This window comes from Gambusia affinis, linkage group LG15 (assembly GCF_019740435.1).
Source record: "Gambusia affinis linkage group LG15, SWU_Gaff_1.0, whole genome shotgun sequence".
Classification (NCBI taxonomy): domain Eukaryota; kingdom Metazoa; phylum Chordata; class Actinopteri; order Cyprinodontiformes; family Poeciliidae; genus Gambusia; species Gambusia affinis.
This window is the reverse complement of record NC_057882.1, coordinates 12,700,521-12,724,713: the sequence shown is the minus strand read 5'-3', so window position 1 is coordinate 12,724,713 and position 24,193 is coordinate 12,700,521. Positions and strand designations below refer to the sequence as shown.

The window sequence follows — 24,193 nt, the reverse complement described above, 5'->3', positions numbered from 1 at the left end:
CTAAAACACAAGGTATTTTACATAATTATATATGCATTAGCTATGTTTATCATACTGAATGGATTAAGCCACTAGTGTAAACTAACATGTTGGTGCCACACATGTTACCGACAGCATTTAAGCTAACCTTAGCATTTTGGATTATTCATTGGGTTGTGTGAAGTCACCAGTATGTTTACTTACATTGACTTAATCCATTCAGTATGGTAAATATTGCTAATAAATATGGAATTTTGTAAAATGCTTATTTTAGGTACAAGGCTAATGTTAGCAGGATGGCTATCAGTAGCACATTGAGTCACTGGCATGTCGATATTACTTGCATCAATTAAGCTAAACTTAGGATTTTGTATAATTTTTATTTATACAGTAATGTTAGCCTACTGTATGGAGTACTTTTGTGTTAGTCAACATGCTAGCGATAACCTACGTCCTACTGGTAGTATCTACAGGCTAGTGACTCGACATACTAATGATAACCAAAAAGCTAAAATAGCAAGAACAACAAGTAGCCTACTTATCGGGGCTCTGCGACAAATGAGTGCAAAGTGAGGGTTAGAGAAAGAGAAGCAATTAAAGACCCTAGCTTAGCTATTTGTACTCCTGATTTCTGTAAATAATAAATAAATGTTAGAGCTCCATGAGGCGTCTACGTATTCATGTCTATGACTCTTGCTTTTCACATATTTAAAAGAAATCTTTATTGGAACAATAGAATGAGCAAAGTCAGGGAGGAGACATTAGACCAGCAGCAGGGATGATTTGTTGAAAGAGATATGCAGGATTCAGAGGCAAACCAGGCAGGTATCGTGACATGTTTTTTTTTTTCTTCTACAAATATTTCACTCCCACTCACACTTCAAAATATGTTTTTTCTTTATTATAACAGCATACTATTCCCTTTAGATCGGAAACATTATCTTCATAATTTATGTGGCGCTTGAGCTAAAGTTTATGCTAATCTTTAGCATATACTTAGCATTTTCTGGTGAGTAATTATGCTTACATGTCATTTTTCACTTCATTATAGTTGATTTTGTATTGATAAACAACATGGATATTTCATTTGAAAGGTTAGATAAACATTTATTTGTGTATTTATGGTAAACAATAAGTTTAGCCTGTACACATATCTGTTCCAAGTTTGACCAGCAGATGGGACCATTGAGCCGCAGGATGGATTTAGACGCTTGGATTTCAGATCCCAGAGGCAGAGAGCGAACCCTGGAGAGAACTTCAGGTAATCTCTCTAAAATTGGGGATACAACTAATATGTGTTCATACCTGCAGTACTACAGCAAGTTATATTTCACTGTTCTTAAATATCGCCAGAAAGTAAAAACGCCCTCAACAACGTGAATCTGCAAGAACTTTATCGTACCAATTAAAGCAAGCTTATTGAGTTACAGTTTAAATACGAGCATTAAGTGTTTTTTTTTATTATTATTTTGTAAGTGATGTAAGACTTGAAACGATCAAGCAGGGCGGATTCTAACATATTTCCCCATTCAGTTTTTAGGGAGGTGAAGAAATAATAGTTTTCAAATAATTTATTGCATTATTATCAGTGTATACTTTGTGTTATTTTGATCTTTGTGGATTTTGCAGCGTAATATTTTTTTTGATATTTAACATTGAATTAATTATTTTTTTGTACCATTATTTGAAATATTCAGTGAGTCTAGGAGGATCCCGTAGCTTTCATTCCTTCATCCATTCTTTATACTTTTGCAGTGGAGCTGTTTTCATAAAATTGGGCAGCAGTTGAAAGAGAAAACAGATTTCCAGAAAGTTGCTCCGTCTTTGAGAGCGTCCCTGTAACCTTTGGTTAGTTTGGCACACTGTGCTCGCTTTGTGAACTTGCCATACCCCATTGCCCGCACCTCTCTCCTCCTCTATCTGCAGTGTATTTCTGTGCGCAAATGCCTGCGCTCCCAAAGCAGACAAAGAAAAGCAAAAATATTTGTAGCCCACCCTGTTCCGCAGCTGCATGGACCTTAACATCTAGCACCAACTCAGAGGAGAGTGTGCCAACCCAAAATAGGCTCCGGGTCAGTCTGAGCGACTTTTCCGCAACCATATTGCGCAGGAAAGAAAGCGCGGTCATCGGGGCGCACAGGTGGGTGCGCTCTCCAATCGCCCTCTCCAAACGGTGCCAAACGAGAGATCTTGGACACAGGTGGACCAAAACGATCAGCTGCAAAAGGACCCGATTGGCAATTAATTTCAGGAAAGGAAGAAAAGAAATGGATTTGCATGCACGGTAGTCTCATGAAGAGAGGAGGGGACATGGGCGGGGCCCAGGCGCCTCTCGTTTCCCCTCCACGCTTAGCGGGGCAGCAGGGCTGGAAATACCTCCCGGGAGCACAGTCGCCAGTCCAGCACGGAGACCCGCCTGGCCAAAAGAACGCGCCTCACACTTACCAGGATTGCCAAAAATTCCTGAAAAATATACCTGCTATTTATGGCATGTGGCTTGTAACTTTACTCCTGCTGTACTCTCTCCAAGAAGGTAAGAGAAACATAAATTATATTTTTGAAATATTTCACCTCGCGGTGTGAGACAGGCTTATTGGTATTAAAGTTGAACGAAAAGTTACATGTGGAAACTGCTGTTAATTAAAAAATAAATAAATAAATTGCCTGCTGGTCTTCTCTCATGCTCCGGATGAAAAAAAAAACATCTAATGATGTGATTGAAATTCATCATTTAAATCAAATTAAGTAAAGCTGTTGCAGCAGAGAGAGTGGAAATTTTGAAAGAGGGTACTTAAGTGGTATAATTTCAAGGATGTTTGGTGGGGTTTTTTGTAGCGCACCTTGGTGTCTCAGATGGTGCTGATAGCACGGATTGTTTTCGCATTACCAACTCCAGTTATGAATATGTAAAATGGCTGAATGGGGAGAATGAGGTGCAAACAGAGGGGGAGTGAGACAGAAATAAAAACATGCGCGTATCATGAGCCCGTTTGCGATTTCTCCACCAAGTCATTTTTACACTCTAGTCCAAAGTTTTCAGGTGTAACATTTGTGATTTATTTTTATATCTAGGTGCTTCCATCTTGTAGCCTTTGCTAATTGCAGCTGTTTGGATGGACTGATTGGGAGGGGGGGAGTAGCGCTGGTTGCTACAGAGACGCTCTTATTTTTCGAATGAGATTTTTTTTTCTTCTAATAATGACAAATTGTTGTCATTTGATGGTAAATAAAAGGGGCCCTTTTCTTCCACAACGGCCTTATTAGTGTAATAGGTCTACACCCACATAAAGGCCATAATTAGAGCATTCAGATTTGTCCTTCTTACTTAATTCATCGTGCCCCTTTTTGGAAAACGTCCTCTGATTTTTGCTGCCTGCAAATGCGAAATGCTCCTTCATATTATTTCATTTGTGTTTCTTGTCCACGATGCAACAAATCTCTAACCCTATTGTAAAGTTCATCTTTGTTCTTTTACAGTGCATTAAAAATAATCCCGAGTAAATCTGCGTCGAAAATAACATAAATCCAACACTCTAACACTAGAGTGTATTTATAGGCCTTTGTGTGCATCCTGCCTATCAGGAACCGTTTTTATGTGATTTTGTCCTTATTAGTTGAAGCTTTGAGAGAGACAAATATGTATTTTTTATTTCTAAAAGTCTCGGGTACTGGGAGCAGAAATATGGCGGTTTTAGCGCATAAAAAGGCCCTATAGGTCTACCAGTGTATGAATTAAGTTTTTTTTTTTTTTTTTTTTTTTGTACTGGTTTCAAATGCAGACAAATTTTAGTTGGTGAAAAATTAGCTCTTTAAACATATCTTCTCGTATTATATATTTTTTTATTTCTACAATTGTGATTTGATAGCTTGGCTGAAGGCTCAATGGAATTATATTAAAATACGCAAATTTATTTCACCAAACTAGAAACTCCAGGGGCGTGGGTGCAGATTAGAGACTTGCCCGGTCATGTTCCTCCCTAATAGCGCACCTGGACCCCGCGGACGTGTCCGCGCGCGTGTGCCAGTCAGCCAGCCAGCGCGGGCGCGTGCATCAGAGGCGTGCGTCAGGGACGTCCCTTGTAATGGTTCTAGTGCGTGCTTAGTTATTTTTCTTTTTTAAATAAAACCAAAAAAAAAAAAAAAACATCTTGCACCTAGCTGTCTCGAAAACGGCTGCAAAGGAAAGGAAAAAATATGTTTGGGCCTTAAATGAAGAAGAAGAAAAAAAAGGAAAAAGAAAAAAAGCTCCGTCTCAAAGTCACTAATTGTTCTTCAAAAATATTCTGTTATAAGAGCAACATTTTTAGGTGTCCCTGAAAAGAAGATGTGCAGTGTTCTCTTTTAAATTTATAGACGGTCTTCACTGCAAATGTGGATTGATTAGCAATAAGTAAAATTGAATTCACATTCTAATAAACAACCCTATAATCCCAAGCAAATAAAAATAAATTCAATTGAAATGGTAATTTATTTATACAAAATTGCAATGGTATGATGTGATTTTTTTTAATTAGAGGTGTTTAATGAGAGGTGTGACAGCAGCAGGGGGAACCATGATCCTTCACACCACTGACCCCCTACCCCCTTCCTTCTCCCCTTTCTTTAGCAAGACTCCAAAATTAAAGCTGCAACTTGAGTAATATGCAGCATTCAATTATAGGCAGCATGTGCTTGTAATTTCTCAAGCAGGCCTTTTTTTTTTTTACCAGAAAACCTCATATTACTTCATTTGACTCTTAAGAAGGCTGTAAAAATAGCACTCTTTGAGTTAATTTACCTGTAATTGACCTTTTCTTGAATGTGACTCATATAGTTATTTTTTTTCTCTCTCTCTGAAAAAATGAATCTACTATAAACTTGATTCGAACAATATTTTTTGATTTTAATAATTTGCCTTTAACTCTTAAGTTTTCATTCATTCGCAAAGAATAATAAAAAGTTGCTCTCCGAAGAAGCCCCAGGGGACAGCACAGCTTTTCCCCAGTTTGACTGAATTTATCTCATATTTTATCTAAAAGGACTAACCAATAGAGGACAGTAAAATAAACAACATCCATGCCCGACATCTAAAGTGAAGTGCAAAATTTTCCCCAGTAAGAACTCTGTGTATCAACACAGTGTTGCTAAATTGAGCCAGACCTCCTCTGAGTTTCATTGGACGCCAGCGTTGCACATTTTTCCGAAGGAGGGAGTGTTCGGCAAATGTCAAATCTCTGAAGCAAGTAGTTGTTTTGGGTTTTTTTTTTCGTTGGATCTCCCTCTATCTCCATCTCTTTCTCCATCTCTCCCTCCCTCCCTCTCTTGCTCAGTCGCTTCCTCTCGCAACAACTCCCCTCCCTTTCTTTCCCTCATCACTAGGCAGAATTAAAGGCTGGGGGGAGGGGCAGTTTATGCAGACTGTGCTGGGACTTGTGATCCACAGATTTGATATTCACATTAAGAGAGAAACTGGCTTCTTTGAAGTGAGGGGGTAGCAGGTCCCAGAGGACTGCTGAAGTAGCACACTTTTTTTTTTTTTTTACTGACACAGCACGGTCCGGGGGGGCGGAGGCGTCGGTGGGTGCAACGGGTTTGGGGGAACAGATTGCTGGGGACAAGGGTGGGGAACAGCAAAACCCCATCCATTGATTAGATCCAACTTCAGCAACCTTCCTCATGACTTCTCCACCAACTACTTATTTAAGTCAGGTTCCAGAGGATTATCTATAAGTTTACACCTCTCTACACCCCCCGCCCCATATCTCCAGCGATATTCAATTCGCACCCCATCTCTCAATACAACTCGTCTCAGTGTTTCCTGTGCCGGTTTATGTTTCCACACATAGTTGCTTTTCCTGTTTCCACCCAAATCAAAACACAACTTTCTGTCCCGAAAACACCTGATGGATGAGTGACAGCCAGATGGCGAGCAAAAAAGGAGAGAAAAAGTAGAACTATTCTGAAACCCCCCCCCCAAAAAACAACAAAGCTGTTTCTAGATAGAACTAAGGGAAAGAAGAGAGAGATTTTCTAACCAAAATGTGTTGGAAATTATTGTTGGGTTGAGATTTGCGAGAGGGAACGAGGAGAGCAGACGAGGGCAGCATGAGGATGTGTTTTGTCTTGGGTTGGGCACAGGGGCATGTGGAATTGTAAAAATGTGTGAATTTCAAACATTTGAGGGTTTTGGAGTTTGTTTAGCCCCCCTCCAAAACAATACAGCTTTGAATTGTGTGTGTGTGTGTGTGTGCGTGCACGCACACTTGTGTGCGTTCACATCCTGGAGAGGCGTAGATCAGCTGCATTATGCATGATGAAACCTTGCATAGGTTATGACTTCTGCTTCTCCGGCATACATATTCATGCATGGCTCACTGGCAGGGCGTGTGTAAAATAGTTCCCGTGACTCTGACAGCCTAAGCTGCAGCTCCAGCGGTGCCATCAGCGACTCCAACACCTTCCCTGTAAGGGCTGCTTTTCTCCCCGGAGCTGTGTCTGAACGAGGCTGATGAAGCCTACAGGGTGAAGGAGAGCTGCAACAACACCTTCTCCAAAGCCATGCAGCACCGTCAGTACTGCTACCAGGCTATCAGCTGCCCATGCGCTGCAAAGGTCGGGCAACAACTGTTCTGCTTAATTACGTTAGCGCGTGTATTAAATCCTCAGAACCAGTTTGGAATTCACATGTTTAGAAAAAGCAATCTCCAATATTTTGGTAGGTGATAATTTTGTGAAAAATGCAAAATTCTCCATTTACAATTTTTGAAGATCTTGTGATCTGATTTTAGCAGGAAAAACAGACAGACATCTTTGCCTGTTTGTAAAGTAAAGCAGGACTTTGATGTGGCACACCTTTTACTCATGTTCAACATGATTGTGAGGTAACGGAGCGTCTTTTTTAACTTTCAAAACGGTCTGCTTGATCAGAGAGTGCGGTTTAAGCATTGAATACGTTTGAGAGTCTTTCATTAACCAAATACTTTGAAAAGTGAAAAACGGTGATAAAGCAAGAACCAAAGCTTCAAGGAATTTGCATGTGAAATATAGATTTTATGAAGGGAAGTGTTTGCACTTTGAAACACTAATACCTGGACTTACATTCCTGTGTTTGAAAGTCATGCTGCTTACTTCACCTTCCATCTTTTAAAACACATTAATGAATTCAGGTGAGCAAGTCAAGAAGATTGTAATAATTTTGTTGAGAAGAAACTGTTTTCATTGACAAAAATACAAGGTTTTATAGATTGGAAGCTTTCTTTTAAAGACTCAGTAGGCAACACAGGTTGTTCAAATCAAGGTTTGACCAATCCACATGTTGCATTTTTGTCTAATTTTAAATTGATTTTAATTCCACATTAAAATTCTTCATTTTTGTGTTTCTACAAAGTGAAGAAGAAATCAAATTAATATCTTGATATAAATATCAAGTCCATGCGTGACTATTCTGCACATTTCAGATTTTGTACCAGAAGTGTCCAATTGCATCCATTTTTTAAGCACAGTAAATCATTAGCATCATTAGCAGCTAACTGTTAGCCAGCAGTAGTATTCTTAAAGGAATCACAAATCGTTAGAATATAGTCTAACTCTGCCATCCTGTTTCATGTTCCTTCTGATTCCCTTCATGCTGCAACATCAAAACTACTTTGAGGCGACGTGGCGTTGGCCAAAAGACTCTGTATTTCTCTTTTTCACTTTTCAATTATTAACCAACTAGCAAAACATTAAAATGTCTGTAGACATAATGCAAAAGTTGTGGTTTTGTTCTACGCTATAAGCTGCTCAGAGGAATTGGCACTTGTTTTTTTTTTTTTTTTTTTTTTTTAATTAAGTCTTTTTTTAGAGAAAATCAGAAATGCACTTTTTGACCCCTGATTGTTCAATAGCTTATTACCTTGTTGTGTACTTGGTGTGCTTGGTAGTGTGGTTTCTCAATATTTAGGAGTGCAAAGGATTGATTCACTTAGGATAACCAGTAATTGGTGGGCCACTGGATGCAGTTATCACCAGTGAAACCTGTACAATGAAAACTGTAGCATTAATGCTGGCTCAGCAGAAAATCAGCAACAATTCCTCCAGATACTTCTTACTGTCCCTCAAATATTCATTGCATTGCTGTTTACACTGCCTTATTTCATATGCTGCAGATTAATCTGGCTTTAACAAGAAATATTCAACAATCCATCTTAAATTTTTTGAGGAAGATGTATTGGGATTTGGACATTTGGATTGCACTTCCAGAAAAAGTCAGCTAGGCAGCTTAAATTAGTTATGGTAAGGGATGAAATTAATTCTGAGGAAGCTACTTTCTAAATACACAATCAGAAGCAAAGTTAAGCATCAATAACGTTTAGCTGATTTTTAAAAAAAAATTATGTCTTAACTTGTTCAACAGGATAACCTTTAAACATCATTAAAAACATGCAATATATTTATGTTCCTCTATTTTTCTATCCCTGGCGCAGTGGTTACGGTTTGTTTTCTTGGCAGTTTAAGCCACCGCACTGGTTGGCACAGGTGGTTGTTAGCGTTTGATCTGCTGGTTTTAAATGGAGTGGAAACTCTGCTGTCCTGGCACAAATGCAGCAGCGAGCCTTTGACCACACCTGGTGGGCTGGATCTGTGACGTATCGCTTACAGTTGCCCTCTATCTGCAAAAAAAGCTGTCCCTTTTTTGTCAAAATATAGCATTTTGTGTGTTGCGATCTAAATTCATCTCTCAGTTTTTACTCCTTATGATAATTTCAAGATAATGTAAGGTGACAGTTTTCAGGCAGGCTGTTTTTAGTGTTAAAATCTCTGTCCCAGTGGGGAATGGGTGGAATACTTGCACTAGCTCATCTTCTCATTGGGGCATCTCTTTGCTCCACTGAGATCCAAGTTGTAGAAATAGGCCAATTAAAATTAGCCTTCGCTTTACAACGTGCTGTGAATCAGTAGTGTCGTAAAGATTAAAATTGCTGTTATGTTTATTTGCCATTTGTTTAGAGTTTAGACATTGCCACAAAGTAACTCGTTGTAGTTGCACGTGGTCTCTTTCTGTGATTCTTATAATGTTGCTTCAAAACTGATACCAGAAAGATTCAATGCTGTAAGCTTTAAAGAACATTTTAAAGTGTAAGTGTTATTTAGGAGCTAAACAAGAGCTTAGAAAAAGGTAGGATGGACTAGGTAAGTATTCAAGTATTCAAGACTATTTTCTAAGAAAAGAGTAGTAAACAAAGTGTGAAAAATATTTTATCATAGAGGAAAAAAATTCCAGCTCTCTTGTCTGTCATAATCAGTTGTTTCCAATTCAGTGCCAGTCTTAAGGAATGTTGTCATGTAACATGTAGTTATTTATATAAAATCAGTAGGTCCAAGTAGAAATGTCAGAAGATGTAGTTCTGCAACCTTTTCAGGACTGGACAATAATAAAGGGCAAAAAATAACTAAACTAGTGTCATATAGGTTGTTTTTCCTCCAAGTATCAAGCTTATGAAATATCTGCAACGTGCAGAGTTTCTTTTTGTTTCATCGCATCTTTTATCTGCTTTCAGCAACATGGTCATTTTTTTTTTGCCAATTCTGAGTAAGAATTTTTTTAGTCTTCTAATAATAAGTAAATAAAAACAAACTTTTCCGTATTTTGTCCAGATTTTGTGCCATGTGTTCAAAGTTTTGATCTCTTTTGCTCTGCTGCAGACTAAATGGCCATATCTTAATCAGCTTTTGTTTGTCCTTTGACTTCCTTTTTAAATACATTGTCTATACTCTTTTTTTCTTATGCATATCTAATATATATCATATTTTTGTAACAAATATCTCCTGCTGGCTGTGAAGCATAAATCTGTTGTATAAAATTTTAAAATACTCTAAAAATATAATTTTTGAAATCGTAGTTTTGATTTTTTTTGACATGGTGAAAAGTAATTTTGAAAAGGGTTTTCTTCTTTGTTTTGTTGTTGCTTTTCCCCTACCACTTATATTATTTGCATACAGCAGGGGGGTCATCTTATCAAAATTATGTAGTTAGTTTCTCTATTTGTAAATATTTAATAAGTTATAGTTTAGCTTAATTAGAAAATACCCACTTTTATATTACATTGCTTCAAATATAGGAGATATGGGAAATTAAATATTAAGAACCTCATAGCTGGTAGCTGCGTTTTTTAGCTGCTTGTGTGAAGCCCTAGAAGCCACATGTGTTTTCATTATCCCTTTAGTCTGTCAGCATATATATATTGCAACATTTTGCACATGAGATGTTGAAAAATGTAAGATTTTTTTAACACGGACCAAAAAAATGAAATTTCTCGTACTTTATTAGCCAGCACATTTCTTAACTTGCTTCTGTAAAGATGGTCAGATAGAAGTTTTTCCATCCAGCCAGCCGACTTCATTGAGTTATTGACTTAAATAGGTAGACACGTAGACAGACAGACAGACAGACAGACAGACAGACAGACATGGTGTTTGTCCAGACATCAAGTTGTCAAATGAAGGAAGCTCAATGTTTTAGTTCACAACATTATAAAGAGGCATTTTTTTTCTCTAAATGATCTGCACTAACAGACAGAGTTTCTACTTAAAATGTTTAGGTTGATGGTTTGTAGTTGTTTGGTGGAGTTTATGAGCCTCCATTGAAAGCCACTTTGCCTCCTCCCAATATGGCTGAGGACAGACTGTATGGGAAGGGGTTTTTTAATCTGTTTTCATGTGTGTGTGCATTTTGCATGGTTTTGACACAGCTTTGACATGGTTTTGAGTAGTGGGAGTTCTTTCTGATCCACTTCCCGCACCATCAGTCCCAGCGCTCTGCAGCCCCCCAAATGCCCATGCCTCCAGGCCATAGAATCTACTGTATGAGAGGGTCTTTCACTGCCCACAACCCCCTCCCCCAAGCTGATAGGGCGACCCCTCACTTCCCTACTTTACTGCTGTCCCCCCATTGGGAGATTATAGATATTGCAATCTTTAATATGGGCTTTATGCTCAGGGGCTATTATCAGTAATCTGCAGAGGGGAGGGAGTCTGACCTGGTTTTTGCAGCCCACCGCTGGACTGCCAGACATATTTTCATATACCATCTGTAACATGTTGCCCAGATTTATCAATCTTTAACCAGGAATCTCCCCTTCTTCTAAAAGAAGCTGCAATTATTGATAAACCTCATCGGGTGGATAAGATGGCTGCCTTTCTCTTTGATTCTGTAACATAATATTGATATTAACAATTTAGAACAACAAAGTTTCCATTTTTGATTGGATATTTTTGCATTAATTTATCATAAGAAAAAGGTAAAAAGCACAATTCTGTCAATTCATCTGCACCTGCATTCATCCATAGTGACACATGATATCTAAAGTAAGCTTGACTGATGCTACAGAAACGTTTCTCTCGTTGCTATAAATTTTGCATGGCCTAAAATTTCTGTAAATTTAAAGATTTCATAGCTAGCTATCTTTACTGTCTCTCAAATAATATTGTCCAGGAGTTTGAAAATAATATTTTGTTTTAATCTCAAGTCAAAAATGTTTCTGGTTTTGATAGTGTCAAAATCAGTTCAATTTTGAAAAAAAAACTTTAAATCTTTAACCAGGAATATGGTTAAAGATTCCTCTCAGACTGACCACTGAGAGACTGGTCAGTCTCTCAGTGGCCAAAAACATCACCCCCCCACCATGAATAAAGAAAACATTACTTTAACCCAAATGTCCCTAAAAACATCTCTGACTTATTGACCTTTTTTCGCTCTCCTGATCACAGAAATCCATGGTTTGTGCCTTGCCAACTACCTCCAGGTGAACGTTTGTTATAATGAGAAATGAAGCGTTTTCCTCTCAAACCCCACCCCCAGTTCATCGAACTCCCTGCCCACTGAAATCAGGCACACTAAATCTCTAACTGCCTTATAAAACCATCCTCTTTGTAAAAGCCTTTGGCAATGTCTGAGATATTTATTACAGGTTCTATTATTCCCTTTTTGTGAGTCAAAACCACCAGACCTTTCCCTCACTGTATAGCATAGTGTGCCACATGAGGAAAACGTTAACATTAAAAGAATAATTGTAACAATCATACACATGAAATATCCAGATGTAGCCGTTTGCACATTCCCAAAATGACACATTTTTAAAAGTTTTTTGTTTAATCCTATGAAGTGAGCCTTAATTTTCACAGCTTTGCAGTCTCAAAAAGATATTTTACAAATTAAATTTTACCTTTTGGTGAAATCTTTGCAAAAATATCTCTGCTTGTTGAATGTCATACTTGCAACAAGTGATTGTGCTCAGTGTTTCCCAAAGCTGAACAGCTATTTAGCGGAGTAGTAATATAAAAAATAAAAAAAAGAAACAACAACAGAAAACAACAAAGAAGCAAATTGAAATGTCTTTTTTTTTTGATCACCAGTCGATTTTGTGAAGGTTTGAAATAAAATGTTAATGTAGAGAGAAAAAATACAGCGATGTTATGCAGGTGGTAACCCAAACTTTGCATCTTTTGTTATCTTTGAGGACCTTTTAATAAAATCTGTCCCGGACTGAAGGGGGGAATCATTTGGTCAGTATGAGGTAATGTGGTAACTTAGAGTCAGCAGTGGTTAAATACCACATCTGTCCATCAGAAGTGTCCCCCCATTTACTCCTCTTTTAATAACTCCCAAACCTGGTGCGACCTCCCCCCCTGAATTTTTCCTCTTTTAACTCTCCTTTTCTCTGTTGGAGGTGTGTGTGTTTAATCTGACGGCCTATGAGTAACATGGCTCCGTGTGTGTATTTGTGTGTGTGTTTTTGTGTAAATATGTAAGGAGATTAAACAGACTTAAATCTCTGCGTCTGGCATAGAAATTCCAATCACATAACCTATCAGCGAGTTCCCTCCCTCCCCGTGTCTCTGTTTGTCTTTGTGTATCTGCCCACAAACTGTAGGGAGGTAACGGACTCCTCCTCCTCCTCCCCCCACCATGTCCCATCCACCTAAACCATCACAAGCTTTAGCCCAAATCCCTGGCTTTTTGAGTCACATGACTGATGTTTGCAGCTGGACATTTGACATACATTTATTTTTGATTATTTTGCAACACGTCTGAAGGACGTTCCCACCTTTTTAAACTTGTTTCTGTTGTTTTGATGTGGGCAAGAACCATTACAATGTGTGATAACTTGGAGTAAATGAAATAGTTGACGTAAAGATGTATGACATGGTTTTACGACTTTTAATAATAATTAACAAAATTCCTTAATAATTCAAAACAAAAAGCAGCAAGAAATACTTCTAAATGTGTTGATCATTGCATGTTTTTTAATGGGTTTCACACTGTTTAATTGATATCGATGTATAAAATGTGGAAAAAGGACTAAGATTGAAGATCAAAATGGAATAGTGATGTTTTCAATAAATTCAGGTTGAATAGTTGCCAATGGTACCAAAACATGCCAAAAGAAGAACATAGTTTTTTAGGAAAACACACAGCAAAATTTTGAATGATCTATCAGGGGAAAATCCTCAAAATACTGCACACAGTTTAAAATTGTAGCGTTGTTCTAATCTTACCTTTTTAACACATTGGGATACATAGATAATGACAGCTGGCCAATGCCTACTGTGATGTTTTTCTTTTGTTTTGGCGTTTCCACCCCATATGACATATAAGTGCTAATGTTTCGTCTGTTTGTCTCTGCAGTACACAGTGAGGATGTGGGCTCTACCAGGCTGTACTTTGTAAATGCCTCCCTGCAGAGGGTAACCTACTCCAGCTCAGTGGGGGTGTCCCTGCCCTGTCCTGCAGGGGGCACCCCCAGCGCCATACTGCGCTGGTACCTGGCCACTGGCGATGACATCTACGACGTGCCCCACATCCGCCATGTGCACGCCAACGGCACCCTCCAGCTGTACCCGTTCTCGCCCTCCGCGTACAACAGCTACATCCACGACAACGACTACTTCTGCACCGCCGAGAACCAGGCGGGCAAGATCCGCAGCCCGAACATCCGCATCAAAGCTGGTGAGTACCAGCGGCAGACAGTGATTTAAGCAGAAAATAGAGCAGATGTGATTGACAGCTGCATAGAAAATAAATAAATAAATAAAACAGCCCACACTGAATCACCTGCCCTAAAATAGCCCTTGACCTGAACACAGATTGACCTAGAACAGAGTCTGCAGAGAGAACATCTGCATCACTCACCACATCAGTCTTCGGCCTTTACTTGCACCTATTAGGCAGAGCGAGTAATGAAACGCTCCAAAATCGGCTGTTCAGCTTTATTTTCACCTCTGTTGTCTGTTTAATACTTTAAAAACAAAAAAAACATACCACCTTATCATGGTAATTAGCTTTAACATATTTACAGTAAAAGTGGACTCTATGGTTCCTAACCAAATCTTCCATCTTTGAAACATTTAATCTTCATGGATTGCATTAGAAATACACAATATTTTAAATCGCAACTGTCCATAGTAACGTGTGCAATCACAAAGAAATGCTTAGATGCAAAATTAGATTGGCTTGCGTCTTTCGTCTGCCATACATTAAATCTCTGCTTGCAATCCATATATTTTGCCATTTGCATTGGCTGTCTTTCAACACTGCTTAATGATTAAAAGTGAAATTAACTTTCACTTTTGTATTGTGTATTTGATGGGTGAGAAGTGAAAGATGAAGACTTTCTTCTTCATAACGTCGTCTCATTCCAACATATAAAGCATCTAGATGAAAACAAGAATGGAAACCTGTGCTTTAAAGCAGTGGTCCCCAACCCCCAGGTCACAGACCGGTACCGGGCTGCACAGGAAATAATAAAATATTTCCGTTTTATGTATTATTTGAGGCTGGAGGATCTTTTATTTTGAAAATTCTTTAACCGGATTCTCTCGGTTACATCTTGCGCGCCAACATTGAGCCCACAAGCAGCAAAATGAGTAAGAAACGGATCAAATGTCTCTGGAAAGGTTCTTTGTGAAGGGGAAAAGGCCCAGAGAAGAGACAGGAGAATGGATTTATCCCAGCAGGTGATTCCCATATTCCAAGCTCTGCATGATGTGGTGACCGGCTCACTAATGAGGCAATGAAGCCTTCAAACTGCTTCTCCACTTAAAGACCAAGCACTCTGTGCATAAGCAACACTTCAGGTATCATTGTCTCTCATCACTCCCAGATGGGACCGTCTTGTTAAAGAGAAACAAGTTCAGGGCTCCCATCAGTTTTTATCCTGAGTTAAAAATTTTTACAAAAGTAAAATGTTCGTTTTTGTGGCACATCTGTATCTTATTTTGAAGGGATATGTAAACGTTACCATAGCGACCAGAGTCAGAGAGCGTTAGGGCAGCGGTCGAGACGAGATGAGAGGAGTAGAGCTTTTGAGTTTTAGGTCTGGTTCACACGGCACGATTTAAGGATTATGGGCCGATTTTCCAAACTTCTGTGACCACAGAGCCGATAAAAGTCCAACAGGTTCGATCGGTTCGTGTGTCCAGCCACAGGGCAGGAGCAACACACCACACATGAACCGATTCCAGAAGAAAATCCAGTAAAATCCCCAACATACCAAACGTGAATTTAGAATAATCAAACACGGATGACGAGAAGCAGTAGTGATAATTTGTGGACTCATTTTAAGCGATAAAAGACGTAAGAAAAAGAAAAGGCGTTTGATAAAAGAGGAGGGAGCAGCCGCTCTATTTGCTGCACTACGATTTATAGGTAAGTTTTGTTTTTTCGTAATTAACATTTTTAACTGAATAAACATGAAAACATAAACATATATAAAATGACCTTTACATATAGTAATAAGCATTTCCACATATCACCTCTGATGTCCACCGGACTCTTAGTTGCCATGGCAACTGTTTGGGATTCCCCTCCGTTCTTACCTCACCGCGCTTTCTGATTGGCTACCTGTCACATTCAACAGGCTGCATTCTCGCTCCCAGTCAGGGAAAACTCCACAATCTGCAGTAATCAGGCCAAAAGAATACAACGATAAATAAAAGGCTTTAGTGGGAACACCAACATGCATTATCTGTATATTAAATTTAACACCAATACATGACTAAAAGCTACAAACAAAAGCTGCATTTTATATTGTTTTAGCATTTCATGCTAACATTGCAAATAGTGTTTTGCTTGCTGAAATAAAGGTTTAGCTGTTTAACAAAATTTAACAATCATAATCTAACATCCACAAATTTCTACCTTCACTTTGACTTTGTTCAGGTAAACTTATTGTGTTTCCTGGGTGATACATATTGTTAATAACCCCTCCTCAACCTGAAAGAAGGGTGTTCCAAAAGTTGGCAACCCTAGTAGACACTGTCATCTTTTTGGCACAGCATATATTGATTTATTTCACAAACGCCAGGGAAAAAATCTTTTCCATAGTGCATTAGAATAGATGATCAATCATCAAACATCAGCAGACACTGCAGCAGTCTAATTTGGGACATTTTGACCTGAAGTGGCCTCTGTTGCTGTTACATTCAGTTATTTTTCTCCCTTTTTTTGTCCCCTCTCTTCATCTTGTTCCAGACTAAAATGCTTCTGTAATTGTTTTTCATTAACAGACCTAACCAATATGTTTTTTGTTTTTTTTAAATTACGGTATTATTATTATTATTAATTTGATAATGTTAGGCTGCTTTAAATAAGCTAGGTTTCATCCAGAGTTTCAAAGAAGAAGTACATTTGAAGTTTGTGGCCCAGAAATACCCAATTAACAGATACTTAAAACACACAGCTGCATTGCCTTTAAACCACATCCATTGTCCTGCTCTGTACCTTATTCCTCTCATTCATTCCGGCCACTTTGGTCCCTCCCCCTTCCCTGCTGCCATCAACATCTGTTTCCATATTCTGCCTCCCAACACAGGCATGAACTAATGCTCATATTCGTTCTAATACTAATACAAGAGCCAAGTGGGGGATTTGAGCCGGGACCCTGAGCGAGGCGGCAGCCGGTTTGCTGCCTTCGGTCCCACATGACCAGAAAGCCCAGCCTCAAGAGCTGAGGGGGGGGGATTAGCTCGAAGCAAACATCCTGCCGCCAGCGGCCTGTGTCAAGCCCTGGCATCGATGGCGATCAGGTCACAATCGGACAGAATGTAGGTTTTTATTTGGTTCCCGATGTTTATGCGCTTCCTCTGCCAATGAATGGTTATAAACAAGGATCACTGGCCAAATGTTTTCTGGCGATAACACCTGAAACTCAATTAGAAATACATGAGTTTGAAAATATTTATTAAAACAAGAACCAGGCTGACCTCCTGCGCCTGGTTTGTCTATTTAAAGAAGATGTAAATTTTTGTGCATGGCTTCCCCTGTTGCAACGGGGAATGTGTGCATGCTATCTCCGTGTCTGTTACCAGGCAAGGGATTCCGAACCAGTCTCTTAGCAACCTTCAGATACATCCTAGCTTTCATGTCATTTTGCTAATGAGCTCCTGCTCATTCAACAGAGTGTAAAATATTGCCTGAACCTGCATAAAACCAAAGCACCAACAAACTCCCAATGGTTTTTGAAGCTCTGTGCATTATATCCTTGTGAAGCTCTGTGCACAAATGGTGTTGATGTCATGCCAACGCTAGAAAAGGACTTTCTTGACTGTGTTGTTTAATGGCGGCCTGAATCATATATGCTCAAAGGAGGAGTAAGGCTAGAAGAAATTGAGTGTTGTTTCTGTTATCCCATTAAAAGGTACTCCTGGATCAAAAGGGGAAAGAATCAATTAAAGATTTACATTACAGTTATTCAGTTGATAACATTTCTCATTGTAAAATATAATTTGATCAATCTCTCAAGATTGTCCAGCTCTCTTATGCTAACCTTTCATCATATTTTTCTGCTTTAAAAGTTGGCCATGAAAGTGGGTACATTTTGTGATTGGTAAACCTGATAAAGCTCTTGATTTACTTGTTCTCCCACCGTCGGACCCTCCCTTATTGTCATCAGATAACACTCATGGCCAAAAGAAACAGATCAAAATGTTGAAATGAGTTTCTGCTGTTGGGCAGCCAGGCCAACCTGTAGAGACAGGAGTACCGTCTTCTGAGGGTGACTGTTCCTGTGCATCAAACGGAGTCAGGGGACGTAATTTTGGCCTTTGTTTTAGATGGATGAATGCTAAAAGACCCAACAACAACCCACTTTTTATATTTTTAACTTTTTTTTCCTTTGGAAGGAAAACAGCCCCAAGGTTTTGCAGATTCTCCTCCACACTTAACAGTAGAGATAAAGTCTATTTTCACATATTCATCTTTTGTTTCACACAAAACCCACCTGAAGTGTTTGTTGCTTAAAAACTCCAACTTAGTCTCATGTGAGACTGTGTCCTTTAGTCTCATCTGACTGAAGGACAGATGAAGTCCCAGCGGAGTTTTAACTTTTTATGTTTGTAATGATTGGAGAGAAAAAGCTTTTTTCTGGCATCAGTCTTGGACAACTAATTGATATGTGCATTACATCGTACGGTTGTTAGAGAGCGTTGGTGAGCATACATGCTCCTCTTAGCTACAGTGAGCCCTCATGACTTTTTATTTCACTTACCATTGTCCTCACTGTGTGATAAATTAGGACCCACATTCAGCCTACTGGTACTGGGATAGAAGAAATGTCAGAAAGTCAAAGAGTGCTACCTAGATGTGCATTGAAACTCTGATGAACATAAAGTTTAAATTAAAAAAACTGCTTTAGCTACTTCAGTTATGTGGTTTGTAACTGGGCCCAAATCCAGGCAGAACCAAAGGTAGAAAGGTGAAGAGTTTTTGTAAATGACACATAAATAATTACTAAAGTGTCGTGAAGGAAACATGATATAAAAGTAGTGAGTGTAATTTAAAATCCAGCACAAAACAAATGAAAACTAGGAGTTTAAATATGCAGGAAGGGTTAAAATGACAAAGAAACCAGATGAACTAACCATTGGAGAAGTGGTGCAGCTGTGGCAGAAGGAAAAGTGGTGGGGGAGACTAATTGACAGGAACTGAGCTAAACTAAGGTTCCCTCTACAGGGAAAAGCTTTTTCCTAAAATGGGAAAGTTTTTACATATTTGAGCCCCAGGTCCACATGGAAATGGCGCTTTAGGAAACTCTAATTGTGTTTTTTTTAATGGGTTACAGAGTGAAAATGTCTCCCTTATCTACACATGCGGAAAGCAAAACTGCCTTTTTTGAGAAGATTCTAACATATTAACCCAACCTTTAAGCACATCTCACATAACAACAAAGGCAGATTACATGTTTGTCCTGTAGTTTATGAGTTTCATAATACATTGTGACACGGAGAAGATGCTCGACTTCATTGTCTGTCCACACAAAAGACTCCGCTCACACTTTGTGGTTCGGCGTTTTTATATTCTTTTTGTGCTTACCGTGTGGAGGCTTTATGCACCTGATGCATGTGCCGTGTTCAGCACCTCTTAAATAGTTGTTTCCATGTGGATGAAAACATTTCTGTAAATGGTTCTATGTCTACGCGGGTGCTTCTGATGCAGGTATCCCACTTTAGAAAAAGAAATTCCAGACCTTAGCCTCAAAATGGAACTACAGAAAAGATAAACACCAACCTAAGAGAAATAAATCAAAATGGGCACGGAGTAAACACAAAAGTTGTTGAATAAAAATGAGCAAAATAAACACAAATGAAAACCTTGCAACACACTGTGGTATGTTTTCGGGTTCCAACCATTTCACTGGGCATTTTATTAAAAACAATCCATTTTTAATGTGGCATTTTTCCTACTGAATAATTGTTCTCCCATTGACGATTGGATTTTTCTAAATATTTCAGTGTCAGATTATGTTCCTTCAATAAAAGATTCATTTATTTTGAGACTTTTGTACGTTTTTACCAGGAGTGCCAATAAATGGACCCAGGACTCTTTACTCAGTCTTAAGACCACGCACATATTAAACTATTCTAGACTTTTATTTCACCTCTTTTGTCTGTAATGAAAATAAGCTTAAAAAATTCTATTGAATGATATTTTTGTGTGTGTGTGTGTGTGTGTGTGTGTTTGCAGTTTTCAGGGAACCCTACACTGTGCGGGTGGCGGACCAGCGCTCAATGCGGGGCAACGTAGCAGTGTTCAAGTGCCTCATTCCTGCTGCCGTGCAGGAGTATGTCAGTGTTGTGTCCTGGGAAAGAGACACTGTTTCCATTGTTCCAGGTAGGAAATCAAATAGCCGATTGTAATTTTTTTCATTTTTTGTGCGTTGGAGATTCTGATTGCTTTGCATCTCCTGGATGTGGGAATGTCTTTATCCTTTATGTCTCTGATTTTGTGGGAGGAGGGTTTGATGCGGCGCTCTGCTTGACCGAACTCCTAACGTGTGTCTTCTGTCTGCTTACCGTTCTGGATCACTGATCTGGTGGCCCTCATCCTCCTCCTCCTGTTTTTTTCTTGACATTTCCCTCTCTCTGTCCCTCCTTTCACCGCTTTCCTCATCACACTCAGTTTTCCCCAGCTAATGTCAAATCCTGCACTTAATTGAGCTTGACACTAAAGAAAACGAGAGACAGACTCTCTTCCAAAAGTCCCACCGTTTCTATTTCTGTCCACTCCCTGCTTGTCTTCCCACCGTGTCCTTGAAGAACAGGGCCACAATTAGAGACATAGGATGTCAATAGGACTGGTGCCCTTACATTCATCTTCATTAACCTCATTAGGGTGGGAGTATGTCTGACAGGGAAAGATACAGAAAAAAGTTGAGCTTGATGTTATATGCAGCACTTTGTGCATTTTAATTTTTATGTTTATGAAGAATGCAAGCTTTATTTTCGCAATCCCTTTACAGAAGACAGAAATTAGCGGGAAGTAAGAGACGCAAAGAGGGTAGTAGGGCAAGAATGGCCTTAGGTCCTGAAGCAGATGGTGTTTTACTTCATATGTATGCAAAAAATACTGATACCATGTTGCATTTGTACTGTGCTCTCATTATAATTTCATCTATTTATTTTTTTTTTTTTTTTGATGGTTTAGCTTTTTGGTATCCAAGCACAAAGTAAAGGAGGTTATTAAATTGTTTTCATGTTTACAAAGGATAAACATTGTGGGAGATGCTATTAAATTTATTTCCTCCATTCTTCCTTACAAAACAGCTCAATCTCTGCCTCGCTGCTTGTTGATTGGTGTTAGCAGCACTTTTCAAGTCCAGACACAAAGTTTCAATAGGATTGAGATTCTGGTTTTGATTTGGCCACTTCAGAACATTAACCTTGTTGTCTTTGAACCACTTCTGTGTTACCCTTCCTTCGGGACCTTGTTTTGCTTGAAAGTCAATGTTCTCCCAAGTCACTTGGCAAAATTTTCCAATCAATCTTGACCTTGCAGGGCTTGCTGCTAAGAAGCATCTACACAGCATGATGTTGCCAGCACCATGACACATAGTTTAATATGTGCCTAATGAGTTTCTATTGTTATTTTTTTTGTCATAAATGTAAAATTATATCCAGTAGAGTGCTATGTACAAAACTACGGAAAGAACAAAAAAATTTTATAAGCTCGGTAGATCTAATTTGGATGTGTCATTTCTGAGTGTATTTATGGTCTCTGTGTATGGGTTTGTGAGGCTGCTGTGGGTAATTAGGGGTATATAGGTCAGTTGATGAGCAGTGAGTGTGAGAATCAGATGCTGAACGAGACGAGTTGCACACTGAGCTCAGCTTATGTTTGTCTTTGGCTGTCAGAAACGTAGCATATTCCAGTAAATCTGAGTCAGAACAATACATAGAAACATATAAAAGCAGAAACAAGCAAATATTTGGGAAACATTATTGATGCTGATCTCATGCTTGAGTTTTAACCATCACCAAACTGTCTTTGTGCTTCATCATGGTCTGCTTCTCCAGTGAAGGTCTCTCTGGATAGATCTAATGAAGATGTGAAAATTAAAATTGATTTTGTGACTAAAAGCTCTGTGCGTGTGTGTGTGTGTGTGTGTGTGTGTGTGTGTGTGTGTGTGTGTGAGCGGCTGACTGCCTGTCTTGCCTGTCTTGCCTGCCACAGTCCTGTGAGTTGGTCTTAAGAAACACAGCAGAAGGTGTTACAGCTGATCCGCAGAGAGTAAATCCACTGTGTAAAGGTGAACACGTCTGCTTTTTCTCTGCACACAGTTAGGTCATTCATTTAATAACTTGCCTTTTTTGTATTTAATGAGAAAACTTTCCAACTTTGCTCTTGGAGTGTGAAATAAAATTGATTTCATGAAAGATGAGAGTTTGATTTGAGCAATAAAATGAATAAATATTTTTTTTAAATGATAGTGATGAGGCTTGTCTAACCTGCCTGTCATCGCACACATAAAACACTAGCACACCGTGATGAGTATATGTTCATAATTCATACGGACGCATTTTGACCGTCTTAGTGATCTTCATCTTAGAAAACGTTATTGCATATAAGGATGTTAAGAATAGGCATTTCCCAAAACTGAGCCTCAGTTCATACCTCATTAACAGCTAAGTCACATACAGTGGACCTCCACTGGTTACAGTTCAGTATTCACAGATTCACAGATGTCTTTTTCTAAAACATTCAAAGAAAATGCAGTTTGGGAAGCTGAACTACCCTTAGGTCCAATTCTACTTGACGTACTATTGCCTGGCGTTTGCAAACCAGTCAATACAATTGATTTCCCCAAGAGCTTATTGGCTGTACTTCCAAGAATGGAGATAAGGAAGACTATAGACGTTAGCTTCTGCTCAAGAAGCTAACATCTTACATGGTTTTCCATTGTGCTTATTAATACACGTTACAGCACTTGATGTTTAAACTATTAAAATAGATAGATATAAGCATTTTCAGAGGGGATATTTTAGTGGATGTGGTCCGAACCCCAGCGAACTCCTGGAGTCCACTGCACGCTCTTAAGTAACACTAGATATTATATTATGGACTTTATTACCTCATAGAAATCTACCAATCAGAGATCTGTGGACAATTGCCCAGCTCTACCCAGTTTCACTATAGCAACAATGTTCTAATAAGTATATCTGGTCTTAACTACTTGTATTAGAATCAGAGGTGTGTGTGAGAGAGAAAAGTTGCTGTAATGACCAGAGTTGAAATTTTAGGCTGTCTTTTGCATGTAATCACAGCGATTAGCATGGTAAGACTTATATCAGTTCCCACGCAGATTGTCCAGACAATGCAGGCTTTACCTTCACTAAGACTTCGAAAAGACTCCCAACATTTCCAATTTCAAATTCAACTTCAAAGGACAAAAGGTATTTACTCAAATCAACATTTCACTAAATGAAGTATAATGACCATAGTATAAGCCTAACTCTATGTTGTACCTGCCTGAATGAATAGTCCTTATGCTTCCATATAAATTACATTTTTCTTTTACGTGGCTTCTTATATCCGTGTTTATACAGCTGATCAATAATGAAAACAGCTAACTTCTGGATGCCGCAGGGCTAGAGCGTGCGACACAGACTTGACTCCTCGATTCAGCCATCATAGGTTCGAGTCCTGGCCCAATGACCTTTGGTGAATGTCTTCCTGGAAATGTCTAACTGGAAATTTTGGGGCACACCTCCAGTTTTGTCATTGTGTAGCAAAGACAACTGTTGTTCAGGAAGTTGTAGACTTTCCTGTCCAGTTTCATCATGTATCCTAGTTCTGATTTATAAAAACCTTGAGTTTTATTGTAGTCACCAAGAGGGCCTGCAAGATGTTTTCTACATTACTTACCGATTTTCTCCATTAGTTGATTATTTAAATTCAATTTGATTTAGTTGGGATCTTGAGGTCTTAGAGAACCGTTGCCTTCAAAGGAAGATTTGTGCTACGGCTGACCTGAGGTGCAGTTCATTCCTCTAGCTCTCCTCTAAAATTTCCCACCATCTGGACACAACATAAAGACAAGCCAATGCCTAGGCAGCCCTGCTTCTACTGAATTAAAAATGCTAATTCCCCACCTCATTTTCTCTCCATACCTGCACTTCTTTTTTTTTCTTCTTTTTTTTTTACAGTGGTGTCATTACGTGCGGACACTGATCATTAGCACCAACACACCGGTTGGAAGGTGGAGTTGATGACATAACACAACACAGCCGTGTGCCCTTTGAACCCCAACAGGTTCCGTTTTGTCAAACACACACGTTACCCATCTGGTGCATTGTGCGTGTTGGTGTGTGTGTGCATGTCCCCTCGCCTGTCCCACTTTTACGTCCAGCCAGGACAGTGAGTGGGGTTTAACAGGGGAGGGGTGCAGGCAGACTGACCTATTTCCCTCGCACTTCGCCGTCC

The 24,193-nt window shown here is 39.1% G+C and overlaps 1 protein-coding gene across 1 annotated transcript in view; it reads left to right on the top strand.

The window, feature by feature from the left end:
- Window positions 1-2,256: 2,256 nt before the first annotated feature.
- Window positions 2,257-24,193, top strand: part of LOC122844630 (Down syndrome cell adhesion molecule-like protein 1 homolog) — a 72,362-nt gene continuing 50,425 nt past the window's right edge. The window contains exons 1-3 of the mRNA XM_044140295.1: window positions 2,257-2,512; window positions 13,625-13,945; window positions 19,958-20,104. Coding sequence (XP_043996230.1) covers window positions 2,257-2,512; window positions 13,625-13,945; window positions 19,958-20,104 — 724 coding nt within the window. The remainder of the gene's footprint in view (window positions 2,513-13,624; window positions 13,946-19,957; window positions 20,105-24,193) is intronic.